This window comes from Tenrec ecaudatus, chromosome 17 (genome assembly GCF_050624435.1).
Source record: "Tenrec ecaudatus isolate mTenEca1 chromosome 17, mTenEca1.hap1, whole genome shotgun sequence".
Classification (NCBI taxonomy): domain Eukaryota; kingdom Metazoa; phylum Chordata; class Mammalia; order Afrosoricida; family Tenrecidae; genus Tenrec; species Tenrec ecaudatus.
The window spans coordinates 54619152-54644097 of NC_134546.1; the positions used below are offsets into that span (position 1 = coordinate 54619152).

A 24946-nucleotide genomic window follows, 5' to 3' on the forward strand; every position below is an offset into this window, starting at 1 on the left:
AACAATCTCTGATCCTTCTCAGCAGGGCGTGGGCCTTACTTAGGGTGGGCAGATAATAGGGTCAGATTGCTTCTGATAGCAGCTCATCACCTTTAGGACAGTGGCTCTCAACCTTCCCAATGCCGCGACCCTATCAGACAGTTCCTCATGTGGTGGGGACCCCCCCAGCCATAACATTATTTTGATTGTTATTTCATCACTGTCATTTTGCTACTGTTATGAATCGGGCGACCCTGTGACAGGGTCGTTTGCCCCCCCGGGTTGAGAACCGCTGCTCTGATGTAAACTCGATCATTCCTGTTCTATAAACCCAGAAACCAAGGCCTAAGAAGTTATACCCCTCTTACCAGTTTCCGCATCTTGGCCCTGCTGGTTTCATCTAAGATCCTGGTTTCTTGACTCCTGACCAGGGAGCTCCTTTGACCCTACCGTGCTACTCCCTGCCTCCCTTTCTTTTAGGCTCGTGTTTGTTACTGGTTTTCACTTTATTGTCTAGTTCTCTGGGCTCAAAGCAGTGTCGTGAGGGCTGACGCCCTAGACAGGGAGAGAGAGCTGTGTCCCACGCTGGCCATCTTGTAGACTGTAGCGAGAGACTGTCTAAGGTGAGGCTCTCTGCCAAGTTCCCTCGCTCCTGCCTGGTTTATGTTTCTTTGTTGTCCCCCACCAACAGTTTTATTGGCATGTCATTCACAGATCATGCTGTTCAATAGTTCAATCACAAGAAGAGTTGTGCGTTCACCACCACAACCAGTTTCAGAGCGTTTAATTCATTCATGTGCTCCTCTTTTCCCCCCACCTCCCCTGCCACAACGTTCCTCAAGGAGCCTGCAAGCCTTTTCTGTCCCGATAGATTTGGATGTCGCATACAGAGAAACATTACCGAACCAAACCAAACCTGGCAAGAACAGCCAAGCAAGACAGATTACAAACCTCAGTTGGTTACGCGACGTTCATAGTGCTCCGCTTCTGCTGTCGAAGCTCCCTGGGAGTCCGGTCCAATAAGGATGACGGAAACTGGTCTCGGTGGCCCTGTGCTCCGCAAGCAGAAGTGCGCTGTTTTCTCGGTTCTTCTTCCCGGTCACTGCTCCTCAAGCGTAGTTTCCAGAGTATGGCTTCTTTCAAATGCTCTTTAGCAGGAGCATGAATGAACGACTCCCTTCCCTGAAGGTCTGCTCTTGACCTCCCTCCTTGGGATGCTGACAGGGACAGTGTTCTCAGGTAGGCCCGGCAGGAGGGAGCCATCTGGGGCCACCGCTTCTCCTTCCAGTCTGACTATTGGATCCCACAGAGGACCACGCAGTTAAAATACAGTTAAAACGTTGCTCTCACGATATCCGTCCCTTTCTTTTAAAAAAAAATTTTTAAAAAAAAAATCATTTTATTAGGGGCTCATACAACTATTATCACAATCCATGCATACATCAATTGTGTAAAGCACATCTGCACACTCATTGCCCTCATCATTCTCAGAACATCCTCTATCTGCCCCTGTCTTAAAAACCTTCCGCGCCCCCCGTCTTCCTGAAAGTGCATAAAAGCTGACTGAGTGTGGGCCGTCTCCTTCAAACAATGCTCGCTCGTTCTCGCTTCCCTCCAGCATGTCACCCGTGAAACCCCTTTACTTTGACCCTGAGAGCAGCCGTCAATACCAACCATCATCACACACACACACATACACACAGCCATGTGCTGTTGCGTATCGCATATGTGTGTAATAATAATGGATTGTAAGTTCCTCCAGGGTAAAGCCCTGGCTGACAGCTTATGATGGACAATTTCACATACACTGATGGAAAGAGAACTGTGTCCTAACCCTCCAAGGGCCCACAGTTCAACATCAACAGTGATTTGCAATTAGCCTTGTTGTGTTGATGGCCCCTCCCCTTGATTTAATTTGCGCGCCGAAAGGCCAAAACCACGTTCCCTGCCGTCCAGTTGATTCCCTCTCAGCATGACCCTAGTGGACAGGGCAGGAGCATCCCCTGGGTTTCTGAGAATAACTTTTTCTTGAGGAGCGGCTGGTGGTTTCGAACTGCTGCCCTTAGGGCTAACAGTCCAACAAGTAACCTGCTGTGCCACTAGGGGTCTTTTTGTGCACGAGGACCGTGTTTTAAATAAATGCCTCTCCTGGAGCTTCCAGCTGAAGAATCTAACTGAGCAGAGTCTCAGAAACCCACAGGGGCAGATCTACCATGTTTGCCCTTTCGGTTCACTATGAGTTAGAATCGATACGATGCCCATGACTTTGTTTGTTTGTTTTTGGGAGAAGTAAATCAACTGTCATTGCAAAACCTTCTGTCTGTGCCCAGAACAGGAGAAACCTTTTGCATTGGTATTTATATCATACGTGCTCCCTGAATGAACAGTGTTAAGCCTGGGACTATCAAATCTGGATCTTTTTTTAAAAAACGCTCTTTTCCAAGGCACTGACTCGCCATCCACGGGCAGTCTGAGCGGGGAAACATAAATCATGATTTGGACTTGGTTTGGGATGAGCATGTGGGGAATTGGAGCGTCGCTAGACCTGAATAGCCTGTGCTGTTTGTTTAACGGCATCTGTGGTCTTGGAGAACCAGAGTCTCTGGAGTTACCTCAAAGGAGCCCAAGGTGGAGCATGGACTGTAAGGTGTCGGGGCCCCTTGGAAGCTAAGTTCCCTGGAGAAGTTGGGTTCATGTCAGGATGAGAGAGCCTTGGAAGGGGACCTCCTGCCTCTGCCGCTGCTCTGCCACTGTGCGGAGAAGACACCCAGTCATGGAGACAGAAAGTTAGGATGCGAAAGGGGGTTGAGGTCCCAGGGCTCAAGAATGTATTGCTTGTCAGAACAAGTTTCTGATGGAACACAGAAGTGAAAACTGGCCCCATCAACTGCGAGTGGTCCAGTAAAATAAATGACCCCTCCTGACCACTGTATCTGCTGATCAGAAGCACGCAGGGCCGAGGATGAATACATTTTGTCATTTCACATTCCCTCAACTCGGATCTGGGACTAGATTCACCACGTCTTAAGTCAGTTTTATTAAGATGTTTGCCAAAGCTCATTGGCGGATGTGATTTCTTCTTCCACTGAAGTCCTATGACTTTACCCGTAGCGCATTAGAGGAAAGCTTATTTTAGACAGTTTTGCCCAGGCATAAGCTATTATGTTAGTGTGGGCACCCAGTCCATCGAATCTCAAGTCACTGGCCATTTATTGTGTACCTTCTTTGCAAGGGCTTTGCTAGGGACTCTTGTGGGTAATTAGTGGTGGGGACGGCGGTGACCACAGAGTTCTGCCCTCTAGGGGAGACTCAAATGATAACACAAAGTCGGAGTATGTGAACGACCACGAGAAAAACCTGTAGGAACATTTATGGCACTTGAAGAGCTTGAACGGAGCCCATAACGATTATGTAGTGGCTGTGATCCTCAGGGCCAACAGTTCGAATCCACCCACCATTCCTCGGGAGGAAGACAAGGCTTTATACTCCCGTAAAGAGTTCGTCTCAGCAGCTCTAGGCACGGTTGTGCCCTGTCTGAGGGAGGGGTTGTGAGTCGGCATGGACTTCATGGCAGTGGGTTTGGATTTTGAGGCCATAGGAGATGTAGTATGTTTGATTAGTTATCAGGGAGACCCTTATAGAAGAGGAAGCCTTTGAGTTGCGCTGTGAAAAATGTAGTTTGGATCATCAATTTTAGAAAAGTGGGGCGGGGGGTGGCGGGTAAGGAGGAGGATATGTTTTTGTTCTCCGTTTAGAAGTCTCTGGCTGCTCTGAAGCGTTCCCAGCTGAGGAGTTTAGTATGTGGTAAGTCTGGGTAAAGCAATAGCCTAGCAGGGACATCCGTTTTGTAAAAGCCTGGTATTCATGGGGTAGTTAATTTGGTCTAGGATGTGTCTCTTAACGTATTTACTGCCCCAGGCTTTCCACCTCCCTCAGCCATCTTCCTGCGTATAAATGTTTTCGATCAATGATTGGCTTGCAGCTTTGAAACTCAGAGGAATGGACTGGTGTTTATCTACGACATGGCTGGTTCTAATTACGCCAACTTTGAGCTGGACCTTGGCAAGAAAGTCTTAAACCTGCTGAAGGTAAGGTCATGGGCAGCCCCTCGCCACTCTCCTTGGGTGATTGGGACACTTTTGCTTTGCTTTCTCCTGGTTCTGTGGGAGAAGGCTCAGGAATGGCATAAGCTTCAGATTTTTTGCTCAGCTGAAAGGTCACTTGTAAATGATGACTCATAATCAGCTTCCTCAGACTAAGGAGCGATCTTAAAACTGAAGTGGAAATCAACCCAGAGGGAACCCTAATAAACGCTCCAGACGCTGGTTAATAAATGTGTCTTGATAGCCCCAGTGGTTGTCAACCTTACTGCTGCGACCCTCTAATGCAGTTCCTCGTGTTGTGGTGACACCCCCTCCAGCCATAACATGTTCATCGCTACTTCATCACTGTCATGTTGCTACTATTCTGAATCAGCGGCCTCTGTGAAAGGGTCGTTCGACCCCCAGAGGGCTTGGGACCCACAGGTTGAATTCTACCAAAATAAATGTACCCGACTCCTGGTGGCGCTGTCCGGGAAGCATGGGATGGCTCACCATCAGCAGCGTGGCGGGGAAGCTGAGGCTGCCTGGTTCTAAAAGACATGCCCAGCCTCGGAAACCCTATGTCTGGTGGCTGTGAGCTGGGTCTACTGGGTGGTGGTGGCTTTTTGGTTTCCTGCAAGGTCTGAGTAACAGGAGAGTTTGTGTGGAGAGGGGAGGGTGGGGGAGTACTTGGGGAGTCTGTCTCTAAGAAGGCCTGGCCGAACAGACAGATGGGCCCGCGTGTGGGAGGAGGTTGTGGCCGTCTGTGGCCTTTAGGGGCCATTCTACCCTCTTTTGCAGCATTGCTATACATTGCAATTGACGCCCCAGGAATGCTTGTATCCTTCCTGCTCAGTTTTTCCATAGACCTAAAACTGGGAAAACATAAAATAAGCGGAAAAAAAGAACGTTTAAAAATGCACTGGAACTTTTTGAAACATAAAAGTGCCTCCCCTCTTGGAATTAAAAATTGAGTCCTAGTGACTGTCGGACAAAGGAGCTCTGGTGGTGTCGTGGGCTATGACACACCGGGTCAGCAGTTTGAACCCACCAGCTGCTCCACGGGAGAAAGATGAGGCTCTCTGCTCCTGTGAAGATTAACGGCCTTGGAAAACCGAAGGAGCAGCTCTGTTCTGTCCGACAGAGTTCGATGCGTCAGAATTGACTTGAGGGCAGGACGTTTGAGAGCATTTGAGTGGTTATCAGATCTAGTAAAAACTGTGTTCTCCATTGTGACCTAGTGCGCAGAGGTGTTGGTGGTTTGATTGTGAACTTTTAGGCCGAGGAGCGATTTTTAAATATTTTTAAAAAGTAGGAGGGTATGTACGCCGCGCCGTCATCAGATGCCTTACGGTACACACGTTGTTATGAGGCGGCATACAGTACTGCTGTAACATATCCAGTGGCTTTTCCTTCCCTTGAGGAGCAGGAAAAAATCAAGATTAGAACCGCCTCTGACAACAGCGCCCACTTGGAAGCAGCGCACCAGCCTGTGTGACCACGAGCTGTCGGAGGGATCAGGTATCAAAAGAACAAAAAATCATATCATTGTGAATGAGGGGAGGGCTGAGTGGAGACCTCAAGCCCATCTGTAGGCCACTGGACATCCCCTTACGGATGGGTCCTTGGGAGGTGATGAGCCAGTCAGGGTGCAGTGTAGCAACAGTGAAACATACAACTTTCCTCTAGTTCTTTAATACCACCCCCCCCACTATCATGATCTCAAGTCTACCTCACAAATCCGGCTAGACCCGAGCATGTACACTGATACAGATAAGAGCTGGAAACACAGGGAAGCCAGGACAGATAAAGCCCTCAGGACCAATATTGAGAGTAGAGATAGCAGAAGGGGAAGGTGGGTGGAGAAAGGGGGAACCGATCACAGTGATCTACATACAGCAGAAAAGTGGGTGAAGAGCGACATTGTTCAGTGTAAGACATGAGAAAATAATAATAATTTATAAATTATCAGGGGTCCCTGGGGGAAGGAGGGGAAAAATGAGGAGCTGATACCAAGGGCTCAAGTAGAAAGCAAATGTTCTGAGAATGATGATGGCAACAAATGTACAAATGTGCTTGACACAATGGATGGATGTATGGATTGTGATAAGAGTTGTACGAGCCCCCATAAATAAAATCAGACAGCCTCTGACTTTTCAGGCCAGATTTTGCTGCCCACTGAGTTTTACTGACACTAAACGTCCCTGAGAACCTGGGAGTTCACCAAGCGGTGGGCATTTCAGAACCGACACCGAGGAGGCGTACATCTGCATGACAAACAGAAAACTTTTCCAAACCATGTTTTATCTTTACGAAAACAGCCACTTTGATCGATGCTTTTCTCTGTCATATTTTTTAAATGTTAGTTATGACCACGGCGGACTCACAGCCAGCATTTGGGAAAACATCGGTCTGGATGTTGCTGAGCGTGTGCCCCAGGAACTTCACTTGGGAATACTCTGGAGTTCGGCTCTTAGAAGTATTTATTTACTGTCGTGGTTACATAATTTCATGTCAACTCGATAAATACATGTAGGAGTGGAGCCTAGCCGGTCCATCAGGTCACAGCCTGATGATGCCTCCTTGCGGGCGTGGCCTTCTCATGAGGATTCTGGGAACTTCCTCCCTTTCAACCTGGAGGTGGGCCACACTCTAGTACACTTTCCTGCTGTTGAGACACTCGGAGAGCTGGAGGAGCCAGCGCTGAGATGCTTCCACCACCACTGGACCCACAAGACTTTCCACCCACCGGCCTGTGATCTTCCTGCATTCAGCGTCATTGCACGTGCTACGTGAGTCTGAAGAGGAATGTATGGACTAGTATTGGACATATGGGCTAATATCAGACTTCTGGACTTGATTTGGACTGGGCTGGGATGTTTTCTCAATATACAATTGCTATACAGCTCCCTCTTACACACATATGAGTGTCTCTGGATTTGTTTCGCTAGTTAACCTGGCCTAACACATTTACCGTCACAAGTTTGCAGTTATCATCTCTTAAATACAACGCTTTACATTTTGGCCTACCCTTTTAATACTGATTAGTTTTAATGCAACAACTATATAATCAGGTCATTTGGGTTGTCTATGTGATTGCTTCTCTAGAATAAGAACTACATGAGTAAAATGACAGCTGTCTGCTGTGGAATCCATGCTGACTCATAGTGACCTCATTGGACAGGGTAGAGTTGCCTCTGTGAGTGTCTGAAACCGTAACTTCTTATGGGAGTAGAAAGCCCCATCGTTCCACCAAGGAGTGACTGGTGGTTTCGAACTGCTGATCTTGTGCTTAGCAGCCCAACATGTAACCACTATGCCACCAGGGCTTTAGCAGTCTTTGCCCTAGGTGTCTATCATTGTGCAAGTATCACTCTGTTTTGTCTGCCATTGTGCATCGAGCTTCTAAGATCAGCAAGTGAGAGACCACCTGCTTTGCTCGTCTTCAGTGGTGCATTGCTTAGTCTGGGTCTCTGTTCATGGTTAGGTTTTCTATCTCTTTAATGAATGGAGAGAGAATCTGGATCAGGATTGTATTATATCTGTAGGTTGCTTTGGGTAGTACTGACCGTTTTACAGTGTTAAGTCTTCCTGTCCATGACCATGGTGTGTTTGCTTTTTTAAACGTTTTATTAGGGCTCATACAACTCTTATCACAGTCCATACATACATCAATTGTGTAAAGCACATTTGTACATTCATTGCCCTCATCATTTTCAAAACATTTGCTCTCCACCTAAGCCCCTGGCATCAGCTACTCATTTTTCCCCTCCCTCTCCGCTCCCCCCTCCCTCATGAGCCCTTGATAATTTATAAATTATTATTTTGTCATATTTTGCCCTGTCCGACATCTCCCTTCACCCTCTTTTCTGTTGTCCGTCCCCCAGGGAGGAGGTCACGTGTAGATCCTAGTGATAGGTTCCCGGTGTGTTCTTCCATTTATGTAGGTTTCCTTCCAGTAGTGTTTTGTAGTTTTCTTTCTTTCTTTGTTTTTTTTGTTTTGTAGTTTTCTTTGTATAGATCTTTTACATACCTGGTTAGGTTTATTCCTAACTGTGGAATCCTTTTGGTGGCTATTGTAAAGGTATTGTTTTCTTGATTTCCCTTTTATAGTTCTAGTGTCTAGTGTAGCGGAATCCACAGGCGTTTGCGCGTCTGTCTTGTATCCTGCCACGTTGCTGAGTCCTACTAGTTTCCGCGTCTTCCTTACAGACTCTCTGGGATTGTGCACGCAGCTTCTGCAAGACGGCATACGAGTCTCTTCCTTCCTTACCGATTCGAATGTCTTTTATGTCCCCTTCTTTTCTGATTGTTCTGGTGGGACTTCCAGTACGCTGTCGAACAAGAGTGGTTATAAAGAGCATCGTGCTCCGGTTCAGGCTCTCCAGGGGAAGGTGTTCTGTGACTCTGTCAGGAATAACATTGGTGGTTGGGTTTGTGTCTGTGCCCTTAATTGTCTGAGAAACTTCTCTTCCGTTCAATTTTGCTCAGTACTTTCGTCAGGAAAGGGCTTGAACGTTCTCAAATGCCTTTTCTGCACTGATTGATCGATCATTTATGTGATGAATTGGGTTGACTGGTTTTCACATATTGTGGCACCCTTGCGTAGCTGGTATTTATCCCACATGGTCCAATGTACTATTTTATTGAGTTGCATGGCTAGGGTTCTGTTTGCACAACATGCTTGGGAAAGTAGAGGGCCGGCAAGAAAGGGGAAGACTCTTTGTGAGATAGGATAGGGCAGGACGAGGCCTTTTGTTGTGTTGTGCTTGGGTTGCTCTGAGCTAGAATGGGCACGACAGTACCTAACAACAGGATTTTGTTGAGTAGTTTTGCATGTATAGTCAGTCCCTAGGGATATTGGTCTATAACGTGCTTTTTTAGTGTTGATTTTGCCTGGCTTTGGTATCAAGAGTTATGCTTGATTCAAAGAACGAGTTTGCAAGTATTGCACCTTTCTCTGTGTTTTGAAATGAACTTGATGGCAGTGAGTTGGTTTCTTGAGTTTCTGCAGCCTGGAGTCGTCTGAGTAGAACTGGTCCTGCTTCTTTTCTGAATGTTGGGTAGTGGTCTCCAGGGAAGCCGTCGGGACCAGGGCTTTTGATGCTGTGAGCTGTTTTTGTGTTTGTTTTTTCTTTTTGTGTACGTGTGTTTGCTTTTTCAATGACTCTTCAAGTTTACTGTATATTCTCGAGGATAAGCTGACCCGAATGTCAGCCGAGGCACCTAATTTTACCACAAAAACGGCATTAAAAATGCACCGAGAAGCTCGGCTCATGCACAAGTATCGACGATGTTCTTTTGTTCTCCTGCATTCAAATGTTCTACTTCAGTCTGTCCGTTTAGGTAGGTGGTGTCTTTCTAGAAATCTGTCCATTTCTTCTAGGTTTTCAGATTTGTTGGAGTAAGTTTCTCCGTGTTGTTGTTCAGTGCTGGCGCATCCGGCCCAACTCTTGTCAGCCTTGTGTGTAACAGGTGCAACCATGTCAGCAAGTGCACAGCATGTCAGCCTTCTGTGCAGCAGGGGGAGACCCTGCCTGGTTTGGGACCGCCTGCAAACTTCTTGCTCTGTTTGGCGCGTGGTTGCGGCCAGCGTGCCGGTGCATCCCACTGAGGCTCTTCTTTTCACTGATCCTCCCAAACCTGATGTTCGTTTCTAGGAACTGGTCTCTCTTGATAGCGAGTCCAAAGCGCACGGGATGTAGCCTCACCACCTGCGCTTCTGTGGAGCATCCTGGCTATAATTCTTCCAAGACAGCTTTGTTGGTTCTTTGGCAGCCTACAGTACTTTCCGTAGCCTTCACGGAACCATACTTCACACGCATCAATGACTCTTCCGCTGTCCTTCCCCATTGTCCAATCATCACATGCACATGAGATGAGCGACAATACGTGGGTCAGGTGCACCTGAGTCTTCCAGGTGACATCCTTGCTCTTCAATACTTTAAGTGCTCTGGGCAGCAGATCAATGCAATGCAATGTGCTGTTTGATTTCTTGACTGCTGATTCTGTGCATATCAATCATGGATCCAAGTAAATCGAAACACTCGACAGCTTCAATCTTTTCTTTGTTGTTCGTAGTGTTGTTATCACACTTTTAATTTCAGTTGGTTCTGGTTAATGCCATCCACTTCATATTTTTATTTGTGTTCTTTATAGCTTCTCTCTTTTCCTTGGTTAAGCTGGCTAGTGGTTTGTTGATTTTATTAATCCTTTTAAAGAACCAGTTTCTGGTTTCCCACGTGGATCTTATCGCCTCTTTCTATTGTTTTTGTTCTGTTTTCTGTATCACTTATTTCTGATCTAATCTTGATGATTTCCTTTCTTCTGGTGACAGTGAGCTTCCCTCTCCTCCTTTGTTGTTTTTCTGTTTGTTGGCATTTAGGGTTAAAAGTGTTGACTGACTTTTGGCTCTTTCCGCTTGGTGATATGTGTATTTATTGCTCTAAATTAGCTCTGAGAATTGTTTGCTGTGTTCCAAAGGCTTTAGTATGTTGTGTTCCCAATCTCATTTGAGTATAAGAATTTTAAATTTTATTTTAAAAATTCTATTACCTAATGGTTCTAAAGCAAGGTGGTGTTTAATTTGTATTTGATTATTTTCTGTGTGTTTTGTTTTTTAATTTTAAAATCATTTTATTGGGGGCTCTTACAGCTTTTATAACAATCCATACATCAATTGTATCAACCACATCATCATTTCCTTTTTTTTCCATTGCTTATTTTATTTTATTTTTTTAAAATCATTCTATTAGGGCTCATACAACTCTTATCACAATCCACACACACATCAATTGTGTAAAGCACATTTGTACGTTCATTGCTCTCTGTTCTTCTTGCGATTGATTTCTGAGTGTTATGATCTGAGAAGCTACTTTGTTTTATTGTTATGGTTTTGAGTCTATTGATGCTCTCTCTGTAGTCTGAGAATGACTAAGGATGAAATCCACCAGCCTCTGCAGAGGAAGGAGGAGGTCGCCTGCTGCTGTCCGTCTTTCCCGCCTTGGAAACCCTGTGGGGCAGTTCCACTGGGTCCGCAGGTGGACGATGAGTCATACTTAACTCCGTGGCAATGGACCTGACACTGGTTTATCTCAGACCCAATATGAGGTCTGTTCTGGAGAATGAGTCGCGTATGCTGGGACATAATCAGACTGTGCTGTGTCCTGGTGGCGTGTTCTGTAGACACCGATGTCCACGATGTTGAGTTGGTTGATGGTGCTGTTGGGTCCTCTGTATCGTTGTTGACTTTCTTTCTAGTTCTGCCCTTAAATGGAAGCGATGGATTAAAGTTTCTATTATTATTGCAGGGTTCTGGTTCTCAAGTTTTATGCATTTTGGAACTTGAGTGAGTGCATAGATATTATAATTATGTCTCTTGTTGAGTTGACCCCTTAATCATTATTCAAATGTAATGCCCCTCCTTGTCTCTTACACTGTTTTTGCCCTAAAGTTAATTTTAGCAGAGATTACTGTAGCCACACTGCGCTTTCGACATCATGCCTTGCGATCATTTTTTTTTTGTAGAAGTAGATGTGTGTGCCTAGCTTCTTACAATGACATCCACATTAGACTTTCGATCTTAGGTGGTTTCATTGAAACAAAATATTTTCCCCGGTTGTAAGAATGCTTCGAAACCACCATTTTGAGGGTTATGGAATAGTCTGCTTTCAGATACACTATTTTTCTTAGCCACAAATCCATGTTCGTACATAAATGGGCTTTTCCGTTTTAAGGTACTATTTTGAACTATCAGAAAATAAACGTTATCCACTTAAAGTCATCTTAGGAATGGGCTTCCCGAGAAGTCCCCCGAGTGTGCACAGTTTTAGAGCTATCTGCCGCCCGTCACCCGGGGAGGGACACACTTGTTTAGCATCTCAGCACAGCTGTGGACATGAGTGTGCGCGGATCTGTAGCTCTGGGCACTGAGAAGCAGATGTATCGGGCTCCACTTTCTATGGATCATCTTGTATTTTCTTCATAGATTCTTCAAATTTAATGTAACTTCACAGTATAAGAACACGAGGAAGAACAGCCATCCAGAGTCACGGAATGCTTGACTGCCCCTGCAGTCAGTGTACTGAGCAGTCTTCGCTGATTTATCGAACTTTTCGTGATTATAATAAAGTTTCCAGTCTTTTTCATTATCTTTTGAAATTAAAATTCCTTGCATATTAAAATCCCAATAATAAAATTTCATACTTTCATTCATTTCTAACTTTCAATTATATCATTTTGTATTTTCTATAAAAGTAGAATTGTTTTTATTTCTGTTAGGTAAAGGGGCTTAGACCGCTATTTAGGCCAGGAAAGAAATTGTTACATCTTTGTGGGAAGAAATGAAAGAGACCTTTGGAGAATTTTTCTCTCTATATATGTATTCTCTATGATAGCGGTTCTCAACCTGTGGGTTGTGACCCCTTTGGAGGTCTAATGACGCTTTCACCAGGGTTGCCCGGTTCATAACAGTAGCAAAATGACAGTCATGAAGTAGCAGTGAAAATAACGTTATGGCTGGGGGGTCACCACCACATGAGGAAGTGTATGAAAGGGTCACAGCATTAGGGAGCTTGAGAACCCCTGCTCCACAGGGACTATTTGTGGATCCTTACAATTGGTGGAACTGCAAAGTAACCAGAGAGTGGCATGCCAAATTGGGAAACTGGTCTTTTGAAAGTGGTTCTTGTGAGTGTACACACACACAGCTAGAATGAGGTTGAAGGTATTTGGTTACAGTTCTTTTTCTTTTTGGATTCCTTGTTAATGATTTTCCCCAGAATGCCCAGGACGCATGGCCACGCTGCCCACGGGCAGGACTGAGATGCTGACCAACAGATTGGCAGCAAGTGAGGCCAGGCACAGACTGGGTGTCTCACTACTTTGGTCCCCCCTTTCTCCTTGGGCCTCCTAGATGAGATTCATTCACTGTGTAAAGAACACATAGATGGAGATATGGTTGAAAAAATAAGTGGGTATAAACACATGGATATCAGAATAAGAGAAAGGTCCCCCCATGAAACAAACAAAAAGCCCTCCCAAACTCACTGCCATCAAGGAGATTCTGACTCATGGCGACCCTGTCAGAAAAGGTACAGCTCCCCTGTGGGTTCCCGAGACTGGAACTCTGCAGGAGTAGAACACCTCACCTTTCTCCTTCAGCAAGGGTGGTGGTGTCAAACTGCTGACTTAGGGCTATCAGCCCACGGTGTAACCACTTGCTACCAGGGCTCCTTCATGAGAAAGATAGGTTATGAAAATGAATTATTTTATGTTTGGTCGTATTAATCCAGTATTTGGTCGTATTCAGTATTTATTAAATCATTTTATTGGGGGCTCATACAACACTTATCACAATCCATACATACATCAATTGTATAAAGCACATTTGTACATTTGTTACCCTCATCATTCACAAAACATTTGCTCTCCATGTAAGCCCCTGGCATCAGCTCCTCATTTTTCTCCCTCCCTCCCTGCTCTCCCACTCCCTCATGAAACCATAATTTATAAACTATTATTTTGTCATATCTTACACTGTCCGACGTCTCCCTTCACCCACTTTTCTGTTGTCCTTTCCCCAGAGAGGAGGTTATATGTAGATCCCTGTAATTGGGTCCCCTTTCTACCCCAGCCTCCCTCCACCCTCCAGGTATCGCCACTCTCACTACTGGTCCTGAAGGGATCATCCATCCTGGATTCCCTGTGTTTCCAGTTCCTTTCTGTACCAGTGTACATCCTCTGGTCTAGCCAGATTTGTAAGGTAGAATTGGGATCATGATAGTGGGGGAGTGAGGGGGAGGAAGCATTTAGGAACTAGAGGTAAGTTGTATGTTTCATCGTTGCTACATCGTACCCTGTCTGGCTCATCTCCTCCCTGCGACCCTTCCATAAGGGGATGTCCACTTGCCTACAGATGGGCCTTGGATCCCCACTCTGCACTCCCCCTCATTCACAATTATTTGATTTTTTGCTCTTTGATGCCTGGTACCTGATCCCTTCGACACCTGGTGATCACCCAGGCTGGTGTGCTTCCTCCATGTTGTTCAGTACGTAAACAAACAGATCAGCATCTTTGCCGTAGTCTGTCACAACCTCCCTGTAGGGCAGTGCAGAGCTGCCCCGTAAGCTGTCCAGGCTGGACTCTTTATGGAACCAGACTGCCAGGTCTTTATCCCGTGGGCCGCTTGGTGGGTATGTACTGAAGGTTCCTTTTTGGTTAGCCTTTACACTGCTGGCGTCCCTGCATGCTGTGTTGCCCACTGCCGCCACATCAGCTACCACTCACAGTGACCCTCTGTGAGCGGCAGAGCAGGCTTGCTTCTCAGGGCTCTTGAGACGGTGAATTTTCATGGGTGCAGGCAGCCTCATCTTTCTGCAGAGAGTTTGAACCTCTGAGCTTTTGGTGAGTAGCCCGATGCTTAACCCACGACGACACCAGGACTTCATGGACTTGGTTGCATATTAGGAAATGTAAAGTTTTTCTGTTAGCCAGACTTGACTAGGATGAGTGTGCGCAGCTTTTGAGCCATAAAAGCTCATGGTGGTGAGAACAATAACATCGTTATTTGTAAAAGCAAATCTGCTTCTAATTTCTAAATTTCTATTTAAACAGTTTTTCTCCAGCTCCTAACGTAAAGCCTGGAATTTGGCTACAAGGCCCCTTTTCTGGGTGCGAACGGGAAGAGGGCAGAGAGCATACAATTTGGGCCTGAACTGTCACAGGCCCTCCTGGGTCCTCCCAGGTATCCTGAAATCCTCTTGTGTGTTCTCCGCAGGGAGCATTCCCGGCCCGTCTGAAGAAGGTGCTGATCGTGGGGGCGCCCATTTGGTTCCGAGTGCCCTATTCGATCATCAGCCTCTTGCTGAAGGATAAAGTCCGGGAGAGGGTAAGTGTGTGAGTCCGGGTGAACTAGAGAAACAAATTCATAGGCACTCAGGTATATAAGGAAGAGGTTTATCAACAAGAGCAATTAAACATTGAGAAAACATCCCAGCCCAGTCAGATCCAGTCCATAAGTCCGATGTTAGCCCATTTGTCCAATATCAATCTATAAAAACCTCTTCAGACTCACGAAACACATGCAGTGACGCTGAATGCAGGAAGATCCCAGGCCAGTGGGTGAGAAGTCTTATGGATCCGGTGGTGGTGTAAGCGTCTCAGCCCTGACATGGGTCTCCACGTGGCTTCCCAGCTCCCAGGTTTCTGGCTGCATTAGGGTAGCTTCATGTGGCTTCTCGTCAGAAATGGCTCTCAGGGAGAGAGCCTTGTCAGTAGAGTCTCCAAGGTTCTCCTGCCTCCAAGGAGAAATTGTAGGAAATTTCCAGAATCCTCAGGGGAAGGCCATGCCCACATAGAGGCCTCATTGGTTATACAGTGATTGGCAGGCTAGACTCCTCCCCATTCACTCCTAATCCTCTCGAATTGACAACAGATTTCGTAGCTACCACAGTAAGGCAAAGAGCTTCCTCTTCCTCAGTGGTGGAGAGATACATCCCCATCTCTCCTGTCGAAATTCAGCTCTTAATTTTCTCCATCCCACCTCCCCCCCCTCGCCCCCCTCTAGTCTCTTTCCTGGAGCACTTTCTGCTCCTTGAGCGGATTCACTGAGTCACGTCAGCTCAGCATGGGCCCCCTCGCTCACGCCCCTACTAGCTACTGGAAGTTAGGAACTGGACAGGCTTGGCTCGACCCTCGGTCTCCACAGCACCTGCATCAGGATAGTTCCGATGTAGCGTGTCCCCTCGCCAACTTGTGGTTGCTAGGTGCCATGAAGGCCATTCTGACTCAGCGGCCCCACGCCCAGGGGACTGAGGGGTGCCGGGTCCGGCAGCAGGCGCAGCGCAGCGTCCTGTGTGAGCCCGTTGCTGTGGCCACTGTGTCCCGATCTCACCGAGCCTTCCCCTTTTCGTGCTGACCTTGGGCTTTACAACCATGATGCCCTTCTCCGGGGCCGGCCCCTTCTGACAACCCGTCCGAAGGCCGTGAGACTGCATCTGAGCATTGTCTCTTCTTGGGATGGCCCTTAACACGGCAGAAAACATGTCCTGTGACTGCATCTGTTGAACTGGCCTTCACAGTGGTCCACCTGGAAATAGCGGTCAGTCCCGCTGACAGCCGGGCTTGATGAAGGGAGCTCTTCTCCGTCTCGCCTGCTCTTTTTCACCCCGCCCCCCACCCTCCCTGGATTTCCCCCTTAGGGCAGCTCATGGCATCCCGCCTTCAGAACATGTTGTTCAACATGATCTGAATTCTGCCCTAGCCTCCCGGGCGTTCCAGGGATGAAGGATTGTGGGTGCATATGAAACGTCCACAGACAGGGTCAGAGAATGCAGTTGCCCTTCCGAAATAGCAGCAGCAGCTTCTTGTGGGAGGGGCTTGAGGGAGATGGGGATAGTGCTGAGGTGCTTTGAGGTGCAGAAGGGAACCTGCAGTGCTGAGTCCTGTGGGAGCCACGTGGATACCTATTGACACACAGCCGGGAGAGCTCTCCTGGGAGAATTCGTAGGGAGGACCCCACAGGCGCGTCCTGAACCTGGATTAGAGGTCCTGTACATGCATGTAGGAGGGGCTCTCGAAAAGTTTATGCAAAAATGGAATTAAGACATCATTGGGATTTTCCCATGAACTTTCTGCAGCCCCTTCGTATAACTGCAAACCACACTGACTCCGACGGCGCAGGCACCGAGCCCCAGGACGGACCAGTTGGTAGGGAATGCAGAGGCTGATGTGTGCCGAGAAGGTTGTAGTTCAGGAGCACACAGGAGGATGCGTGGCACTGGGCAGTCAGGGAGGGCTTTCCCTGAGAGGGGCGCTCCAGGCTGCTCCTTAAAGAGCCCCCGGAGGAGAGGGGGACGTTCCAGGAAGACGTGACAGCAAAAGACACAAAGGACCAGCATTCCCACCCCCTGGGAAATCCCAAGGGCTTGGTCTTAGACTCTCGAGGGTCTCGAGGGGAGCAAAACCTGTGACGTACATTTGTAAACAATGAGGGGGGCTTCCACGTGTTTGTGGGGAAAAATCCCTCTTATCTTTTCATTCCGTTTTCCCCACAAACATCTGGAAAGCCCGTGGACCGAGAGAGATTTGTTTCAAGGAAATGGCTCGTGCAGTTGTGCAGGCTGGCCAGTCCTACCTCTGTAGTCAGGCTTCGGAGATGGGCAAACCCAGGATGGACCGATCAGGTGAAGCCTGCTGGCTTGCAAAGGCCTGGGGGCTGCTGTGCCCAGTCCTGCTGGTCAGACGGCAGGCCGTTGACTCGGGTCTCAAGAACTGGCGGTCAGACAAGTCGGTTGCAGGATCGAGAGGACGTAAACCTTGAGAGAACACACACACACACACACACACACACACTCACGCTGCAGGCCATACCCTCAAGACTAAATGGCAAGGTGATTACATGTTATCTGCCACGCCAATGAGAACCAGGGCCTAGGCCAGGGAATCTCAAACTACAGCCCACGGGCCACATGCGGCTCGCCGAGGATATGAATCCAGGCCGCCGGATGTTTTTGCCCCGTTTTGTTGTTTATTTCAAAATAAGCTATGTGCAGTGTGCATAGGAATTTGCTCATAGTTTTTTTAAAAACTATCGTCCGGCCCTCCAGCGGGTCTGAGGGACAGTGAACTGGCTCCATTTTAAAAGTTTGAGGACCCCTGGCCTAGGCAAAGTTAACACCGACACCAACCCCGTCGTCTCCAGCCTCAGACCGATGATTGGAGGTGGTCTGCTGCTCTGCAGGCACCCTTCTCCTTTCAAGGGGCTGCATCCCACTCCCCAAAGGGAGCACAAGCACCGCTGTTCTCTATGTCGCTGTGTGTCTCCTCCCTCCCTCCCCTGGGTTCACGTGTTCCTTCTGGCCTTCCAGATCCAGATGTTGAAGACATCCGAGGTCAGCCAGCACCTCCCCAGGGAGTGTCTTCCGGAAAGCCTGGGGGGGTGCGTCAAAATTGACCTCGCCAGGTGGAACTTCCAGTTCCTACCCCAGGTGAACGGCCACCCGGATCCCTTCGATGAGATCATCCTGTTCTCCCTCCCACCTGCCTTCGACTGGGACTCCGTGCATGTTCCAGGTCCCCACGCCATGACCATCCACGAGCTGGTGGAGTATGTGAACGCCAGGCAGAAACGGGGCATCTATGAAGAGTATGAAGACATCCGCCGCGAGAACCCTGCTGGCACTTTCCACTGTTCCATGTGAGTAGAGAAACTTGGGCTAAGGATCGGTGACCAGGATTGTTTGGCTCACACTGTCGGCCGGGCCTTCCCGGTCCCACTTTCTATAGGAGGCTCTGCCTGGTGCTCAGGAGGACTCAGAGGACGGCCTCTCTCCGTGAGGGAGCGACACCTCCTGTGGTGGCCTCTGTGTGAACATCTAAAACATGTAACACGTCTGAAGATCTTTGACCCCAACAAGGGAACTCTCTAAGAATGGGCACAATTTTGGATATTTTGTGAAATGTAACTTTCTTTTTTTTTTTTTTTAAAGGTGTGTTGTCAATGGGCCGGTCTCTATTTCTATCTGTGTTAGTCTGGGTTGACTAGAGAAACAAATTCATTGGCGCTCGTGTGTATAAGAGAGAGCTTTATATAAAAGAGCAATTATATGTTGAGAAAACATCCCAGCCCCGTCTAGATCAAGTCCATAACTCTGATATTAGCCCATATGTCTGATACTAGTCCATACATTCCTCTTTAGACTCATGCAGCACATGCAATGGTGCCAAGTGCAGGAAGATCACAGGCCGGTGGGTGGAAGGTCTTGTGGCTCCAGTGGCGGTGGAAGCATCTCATCGCTGACATGGGTCTCCACGTGTCTCCTCCAGTTCTCTGAGTGTCTCAGCAGCAGGAAAGGGAAGGCAGAGAGAGTGGATCTGCCCTCCAGTGAGTTATTTATCACCTTCGCGCCTCCAGATGAGGTCATCAAGCTGTGACCTGACTGACAGGCTAGACTCCACCCCTTTGCTCAAGTTGACAGGAGATTGTGTAAGTGCCACACCGCCCTTGGTATGAGTGCTGGTCTGTCTCTCTGTAGAGAGCATCAGAGTGTAGTATCGCAACCTCTGGAGAGGGGCATGTTGTTGAGGTTGATCTGTTTGTGGAACCTGGTGCCTTTAAAATACCCCACCATCAGCGAGATTGAAGAGTTGCCGTCTAGAATGTTTGCCTCTTGGGATTAACTTTGGACCCAGCTCCTATTTCGCCCTATTCCTCACCCATCTGACTAGTTTATAAACTGGGTTCATAACTGTTTGCGATCCCTCTTGCTGGCAGTGGACCCGAGATCACATCTCTTACCTTGTTGCTGGCAAGTTTTCATTGGCCGAATCCTAACGCTCTCTGTAACTAGTGCACTCTGTGTGATCAGAAGGGATGGATGGTTAGGGAAGCTGTCCCAGTGGGTTAGTTCCAAGCTTGAGTTCCAGCTCCGCCCAGATTCTCCTTTGTAGTGTATACACATGATTTCTCTTCTCGCCTTTTCCTTGTGTGACCTGTGACTTAAGTGCCCTGGTGGCGTAGTGGGTTCCACGTTGGGTTGCTAACCACAAGATCAGCAGTTCGAAGCCATCAGCTGCTCAGCGGGAGAAAGATGAAGGGTTCCCGTCTCAGAGACCCACAGGGGCAGGTCTGCTCTGCCCTCGAGGGTCGCTAAGAGTCCGAGTGGACTTGAAGCCAGTGCGAGAGTTTGAACCTGGGACTGTCGGACTGTGCTATCCACCGACGTGTGTTAAATGTGTTAGGAATCCCGGTTGGAGTGAGCGTCTCTTCCCTGTCCAGCTTATTTGTGCGTGCTCTAAGAAGGACGCGGGGAGAGAGGCTCCGAGCTAAAGGAGAAAACAGGAAAGGGGTGAGTTGGGAAATAAGTAAGGGAACAAAGTAAGAAGGAGTGATTGAGAAAGAAGCCACTGAGCAGAGAGAATGCAAAACAAAACCATACAGCATCTATTGAGAGGGGGGACTACTTTTCTTTTCTCACCAATGTAAGGCCCCTGTTTACATCTGAGTTGTGTTCCTGCCGGGGAGTGGTTGAGTATCTGGCTGTGGACCAGAAGGCTGGCTGCTCGAACACACTCGAGGTAGGTTACTTCCCTAAAGAGGTGCAGCCTTGGAAATCAGAGTCCCTTTGAGCTGGCAGTGAGGTTTTTAGCCTTGAAAGGAGGGCTGCTGGGCCCCCACCTGGCGTGGCCCACTTGTCATGGGCATTCTGGATCTAGCTCTGAGGGCTTCTACAATTACCTCAGGCTCTGCGGCTATTAAAAAACAGTCTCATGCTGTACATTTAAATAGTCATGATCCATTTTGAATGGATCTTTGTAGAAGGTGTAGTGTTTAGGTTGATCTCCTCCCCCCACCCTCCTTTTCCCTTTTGGCCTACGCAGTGCAGTGAATTATTTCCCACAGCTCTTTGAGCCATGCATGTTCATGAAACGACCCCAGTGATTGGGTAGCACCATGCAGATAGGAAGTAAATGCAAACTGCCTGGGATTCTTGCAGGGGTGGGACCGTGCATATAAGGTATATGGAACCCCAGCCAAGGGACTTAGTTTTGTCATCTTGGTTTGGCTTAAGAGAGAGCCAAGCCCAGACACAGAGAGGGGAACTCATTACCACCAAGAAAGAAGAGCCAGAAGTGGAGCATGTCCTTTGGACCCCGGGTGCCTGCACTGAGACCATCCTAAACCCAGGAGCGAGACTGAGAGCGTGAACTCAGCACCAGAGACAGTGCTAGAGGACAGGCAACAGCAGACAATGTGGTGGCATCGGAGTCGGGAGACTGATGCAGGACCCCTGTGTGGGTGCTGACCCATGGAGCGAGAGCATTGGGGGCCTTTGGGCCAAAGCTTCCTGGCAAAATATAGTTGCCTCCAGGCTCTTGGCAGAGCTAGGGGTGCAAACCCCCAGATTGAGACAGCCGAGCACCTTGGGGAAAGAGACGTGCTGGCAGAGGGTAAGGGCACCTCTGGGGACTTACTGGCAGAGCTAATAACTCTTTGTAACACTTGACCAAGCAGGACAGAGGCTGGTCCAGATGGGGACCAAGAGCCAAGAAGGAAAGCTTGTCTTGAAGGGGCCAAGAGACGTCTGTCCTCAGGGAGCTGAGAGGAGGCCTACACTGAAGGTAGATCTTGTTTGCATGCTTCCTGATCCAGCTGTAAACTATCTTCCTCTAGGAAACCCCATCACTGTGAGTAAGGTCTGTGGGTGCTCGGTGGTCACTGCACTGAAGTGGCAAACCCAGGAGAGAAGTAGACAGTCCCATGCAAGGGATGGCTGGTGTCACACTTGATCAAAAGGTTAGAGCGTGGAGGGACGTTCCACCTCTGCTTCATAGGAATCAGCCTCAGGCTGACACTGAAGATGGTCTCTCCTCCCCCGTGTGAATGTGGAGGACTCCTGCCACCCCACGTCACCATCATAGAGCCTGTGGGGGTCAAATTGATCCAGCAGGATGCCCTGCTGCTGGTTTGCAGTGGTCAGAATTCATCTAGACATAGGTTTTCAAGGTACCTAGGGTAACAACAACAAAGCAGCATTCACTGGTGATCAGAATTGACATCGACAGTTAATCATAGTTTGTCCTATTTGCCTTGAGTCATTTCTTCTTAGTAATATAGCAGAAATAATTCATTAGAAATCCTTGCTACTCTACATTCTCAGTTCTCCCCGTTCGGGAAGCAGCCGAAAGTGTCAATGTGGGGTGCCCGCTCGTCCATTTTGTGTGTACTTTCACATGTCCATGTGGATACACGGAGGGGTTTGTATTGTGCGCCTTTTTCTTTCTTTCGTCTCCCCCCGCGTGTTATATATTATTATTGTTGTCTTAGGTAAAGATATTTTTTTCTTTAGAAATCATGACTCCATAGAGTCCTAGAACAACGTGATTTGAGATCGCTCTTGGGGTGGGGAGATCACGGATAGAGTGCGTAGACAGTATTTACAATGCCAAAAAGTTAAGCAGGGACCTGATGCCAGGGGCTTAAGTGGAGAGCAAATGTTTTGAGAATGATGAGGGCAGTGAATGTACAAATGTGCTTTACACAATTGATGTATGTATGGGTTGTGATAAGAGTTGTATGAACCCCTGATAAAATGATTAAAAAAGAAAAAAAAGAATGACCCAAACCAAGTCTTAAAAAAAAGTTAATCAGGTGCAACTTGTCGGTGCAGATGGGGGACTGGGCAGGGGAGACCACAGACTCCTCCTTCAGTGAGCAGCTTTGCTCCCAGCTCTCTCGAAGCTTGGCGACAGTTGTCGTGGATAGGATTCTGGCTTCTGAAAATACTTTCTGCATAAACGCGTGACATTCTGTGACAAAATGCCCTTTGGTTCTCTGCTCAAACTTATCACACACGGATGCAAAGCTGGTGGCTTCCAAAATAAAAGCCTGGTGGTTTCATTCGCGTTACGGCCACCCGGCAGATAATTTTGGAGCCTTCTGTTGCGTAAGCAATCCCCGACCAGAAGCACGGTCTCCACGGGCGGGATGTCGATGAACAAGCCACCAAGGGCCACAGGACCCCGTGCCCCTCCAGCAGGCCGGCCACCGCGGGCACCTTCATCCTCACGAGCTCACCCAGCCCCTCCTGCTCCGTCTTCAGGCCCAGCAGTGCCGGGCTGCAGTAGTCAGGTACTGCCCTCCCAGTAAGAGCGTCTAGCAGCCCAAAGGATTCGTCTTCATTCTTTGTTCTGAGAAGCAGATGGCCTGCTATAAAGTTCACTCCCTGGCAGTATCCCACACCCTGGCTGTGGTGCCCCTATGCCAACAGCACATGGTCCAGGGTCTTCTGTAAACAGGGATCGGCAGTGTTTCGGAATTTTACATGGTCAGGAAAGGTCCTGTTCATATCTGTTGGGATGGCCTCCGCCAAGCTGCTTTTCCGCCCTCCCCGGAGAAGTCGGTGGAAAATAGCCGGGATTCTGTTCCACGTGCGCCTGGGCTCCGCTTTCCCCCATGCAGACGCGTGCCCGGTGCTCAACCGGGACCCCTTCCCCGATGTAGCGCTCCCCTTTCATACTTTCTGGACACGATGACTTCCCATTAAAAGTCTGGACCATCTTTTGGCTCTTCTAGGGAGAATTACCAGATAGGTGGGAAAAACGCCACCTAAGATGCATAGTCAAAGTCTTCAGGCCTTCCAGACCCATATGGGTCAACCCTGGGGACCCGGTCCTGGAGCTCCATGCCGCTGGGGGGCTCCAGGGCGAGGGCCGGGGGACTGGAGCTCTTCCCGGCCCCCCGCTACGGCCCTGCACCCCCGGCCGGGGGGAGGGGAGCAGGCCGCTTTTTTCTTTGAACCAGTGCTCTATGCAGCTATTTAAAGAAATCAAGGAACAACTAGAGCAACAGCTAGTATTCTCGCTGGCAGTCTTGCTGCGTCCGTTAGTTCTACTCTCCGGGCGTCTGTTTGCCACTCTGTTGTTCTTTCTTCCACAATTCTAAATACAGCGCTTAGCAACATTTGTATTGGTCTGTCCATTTATTGATCACGATCGCCCATATCCCAAGTGGCCACCTTCCTTTGGACTATCTTTTCCACACAGTTGGGTCTCAAGTCTTTATGGCACTTGAAGCGTTTTATATTTTTGCGAGCGAGTGTTATTTTCTTTTTTGCTGCAGAGCTAAGTGGGAGCCTGTGAAATGCTCAGATACCTTTAACAGTCTTATCAATGCTGTTTTGTTTCTTCTGCAGCTCATTGACTAATACTTCTCACTTGCGTTTAGTCATTTACATGCCTATCCGTGCGTTCCTCCATATGCTTCATTGGATTTCTGTTACAGTCTCATGATTGGTTTCTAAGTAATTAATTAGATCACAGATCATCCATCGAGCCCCCGTTGCAGGACCTCGCTTCTAGAACGTTTTGGTCTTTGATTCCGGTGTAAACTGGAGTGTTCTGGGGCTGCTTTTACTCTGCAGGTTCACGTGCCCGCATTCGGGGGTCGAACGCCGTGCCCTGCGTCTTGCACGTTTTCCTTTCACGACCAGTGTGCTATGTTGCTAGGGCATGAGATCCTACGTTGGAGATGGAAGTTGTGGGGCAGCGCCCTTCAAAGCACCATCACTGCTACTGAGGAATCTGCTGCCGTTTTCCTTATGCCTTTGTCTATGATCCGTGCGGGGGAGGGGGCGGGTGTCCCTTTCCATTCGCTGTGCGGATGCTTGCTGCTGGCCTGGTCAGTCTGCAGGTTTCATTTCAGTGCTACGACATTGGGAAACCTTTCCTTTGCCCACACTTGACTTTTCTGCGTTCTGTCCGTTTTCTCTCTCGGGTTGCTCTCTCCTAGTGCCGAGGTCGACAGACTAAATCTAAACGAAGGGCGAAGTTGTGCGCAGTGCAGGTCTTACCGTCTCCGTGCATGGACTTCACTCCCATGGTGAAAAGAGCCACGGACAATGTGCAGGAAAGTGGACTGGGCTGTGTTTCAGGAACACTTTATTTACAGACATAGATGACCAGGTCATAGTTTGTTCACTCCTCTTGTGAAATGACATGCGTTTTATTAACCTCTCTCTCTTTTAAAATGTTTATCTTTGAATTCCTGTGTTATGTTTTGGGGCATTTCCTCAACCTTTCATCTCTTCTGTTGAAGTTATAAGCAGCTTTGGTGGAGTAGAAGGGCCTTCCTTGGTGGCTCAGTGGTTGCGAGCTGGGGTGCGATCTACATGGTTGGCAGTTCAGAACCACCAGAAGCTCCCCGGGACAAAGACTGGGCTGTCTACTCCCGTAAACAGTTACAGTCTCAGAAACCCACAGAGCCTCACTCGAAGCCGGCATTGACTCAGAGGCGGTGAGTTTGGTTTGGTTTTGGTAGAGTAGTGGTGGAAATGCTAGGCTATTATGAACAGGAAGCTCGATGGTTCAAATCCACTGGTGGTTC

At 48.3% G+C, this 24946-nt stretch overlaps 1 protein-coding gene and 1 pseudogene across 1 annotated transcript in view; one reads left to right on the forward strand and one right to left on the reverse strand.

The window, feature by feature from the left end:
• Window positions 1-24946, forward strand: part of PTPN9 (protein tyrosine phosphatase non-receptor type 9) — a 104006-nt gene that overhangs the window by 58306 nt on the left and 20754 nt on the right. The window contains exons 5-7 of the mRNA XM_075536159.1: window positions 3962-4067; window positions 14840-14950; window positions 17931-18259. Of these exons, the coding sequence (XP_075392274.1) occupies window positions 3962-4067; window positions 14840-14950; window positions 17931-18259 (546 nt within the window). The remainder of the gene's footprint in view (window positions 1-3961; window positions 4068-14839; window positions 14951-17930; window positions 18260-24946) is intronic.
• Window positions 19857-23019, reverse strand: LOC142430983 (growth hormone-regulated TBC protein 1 pseudogene; annotated as a pseudogene).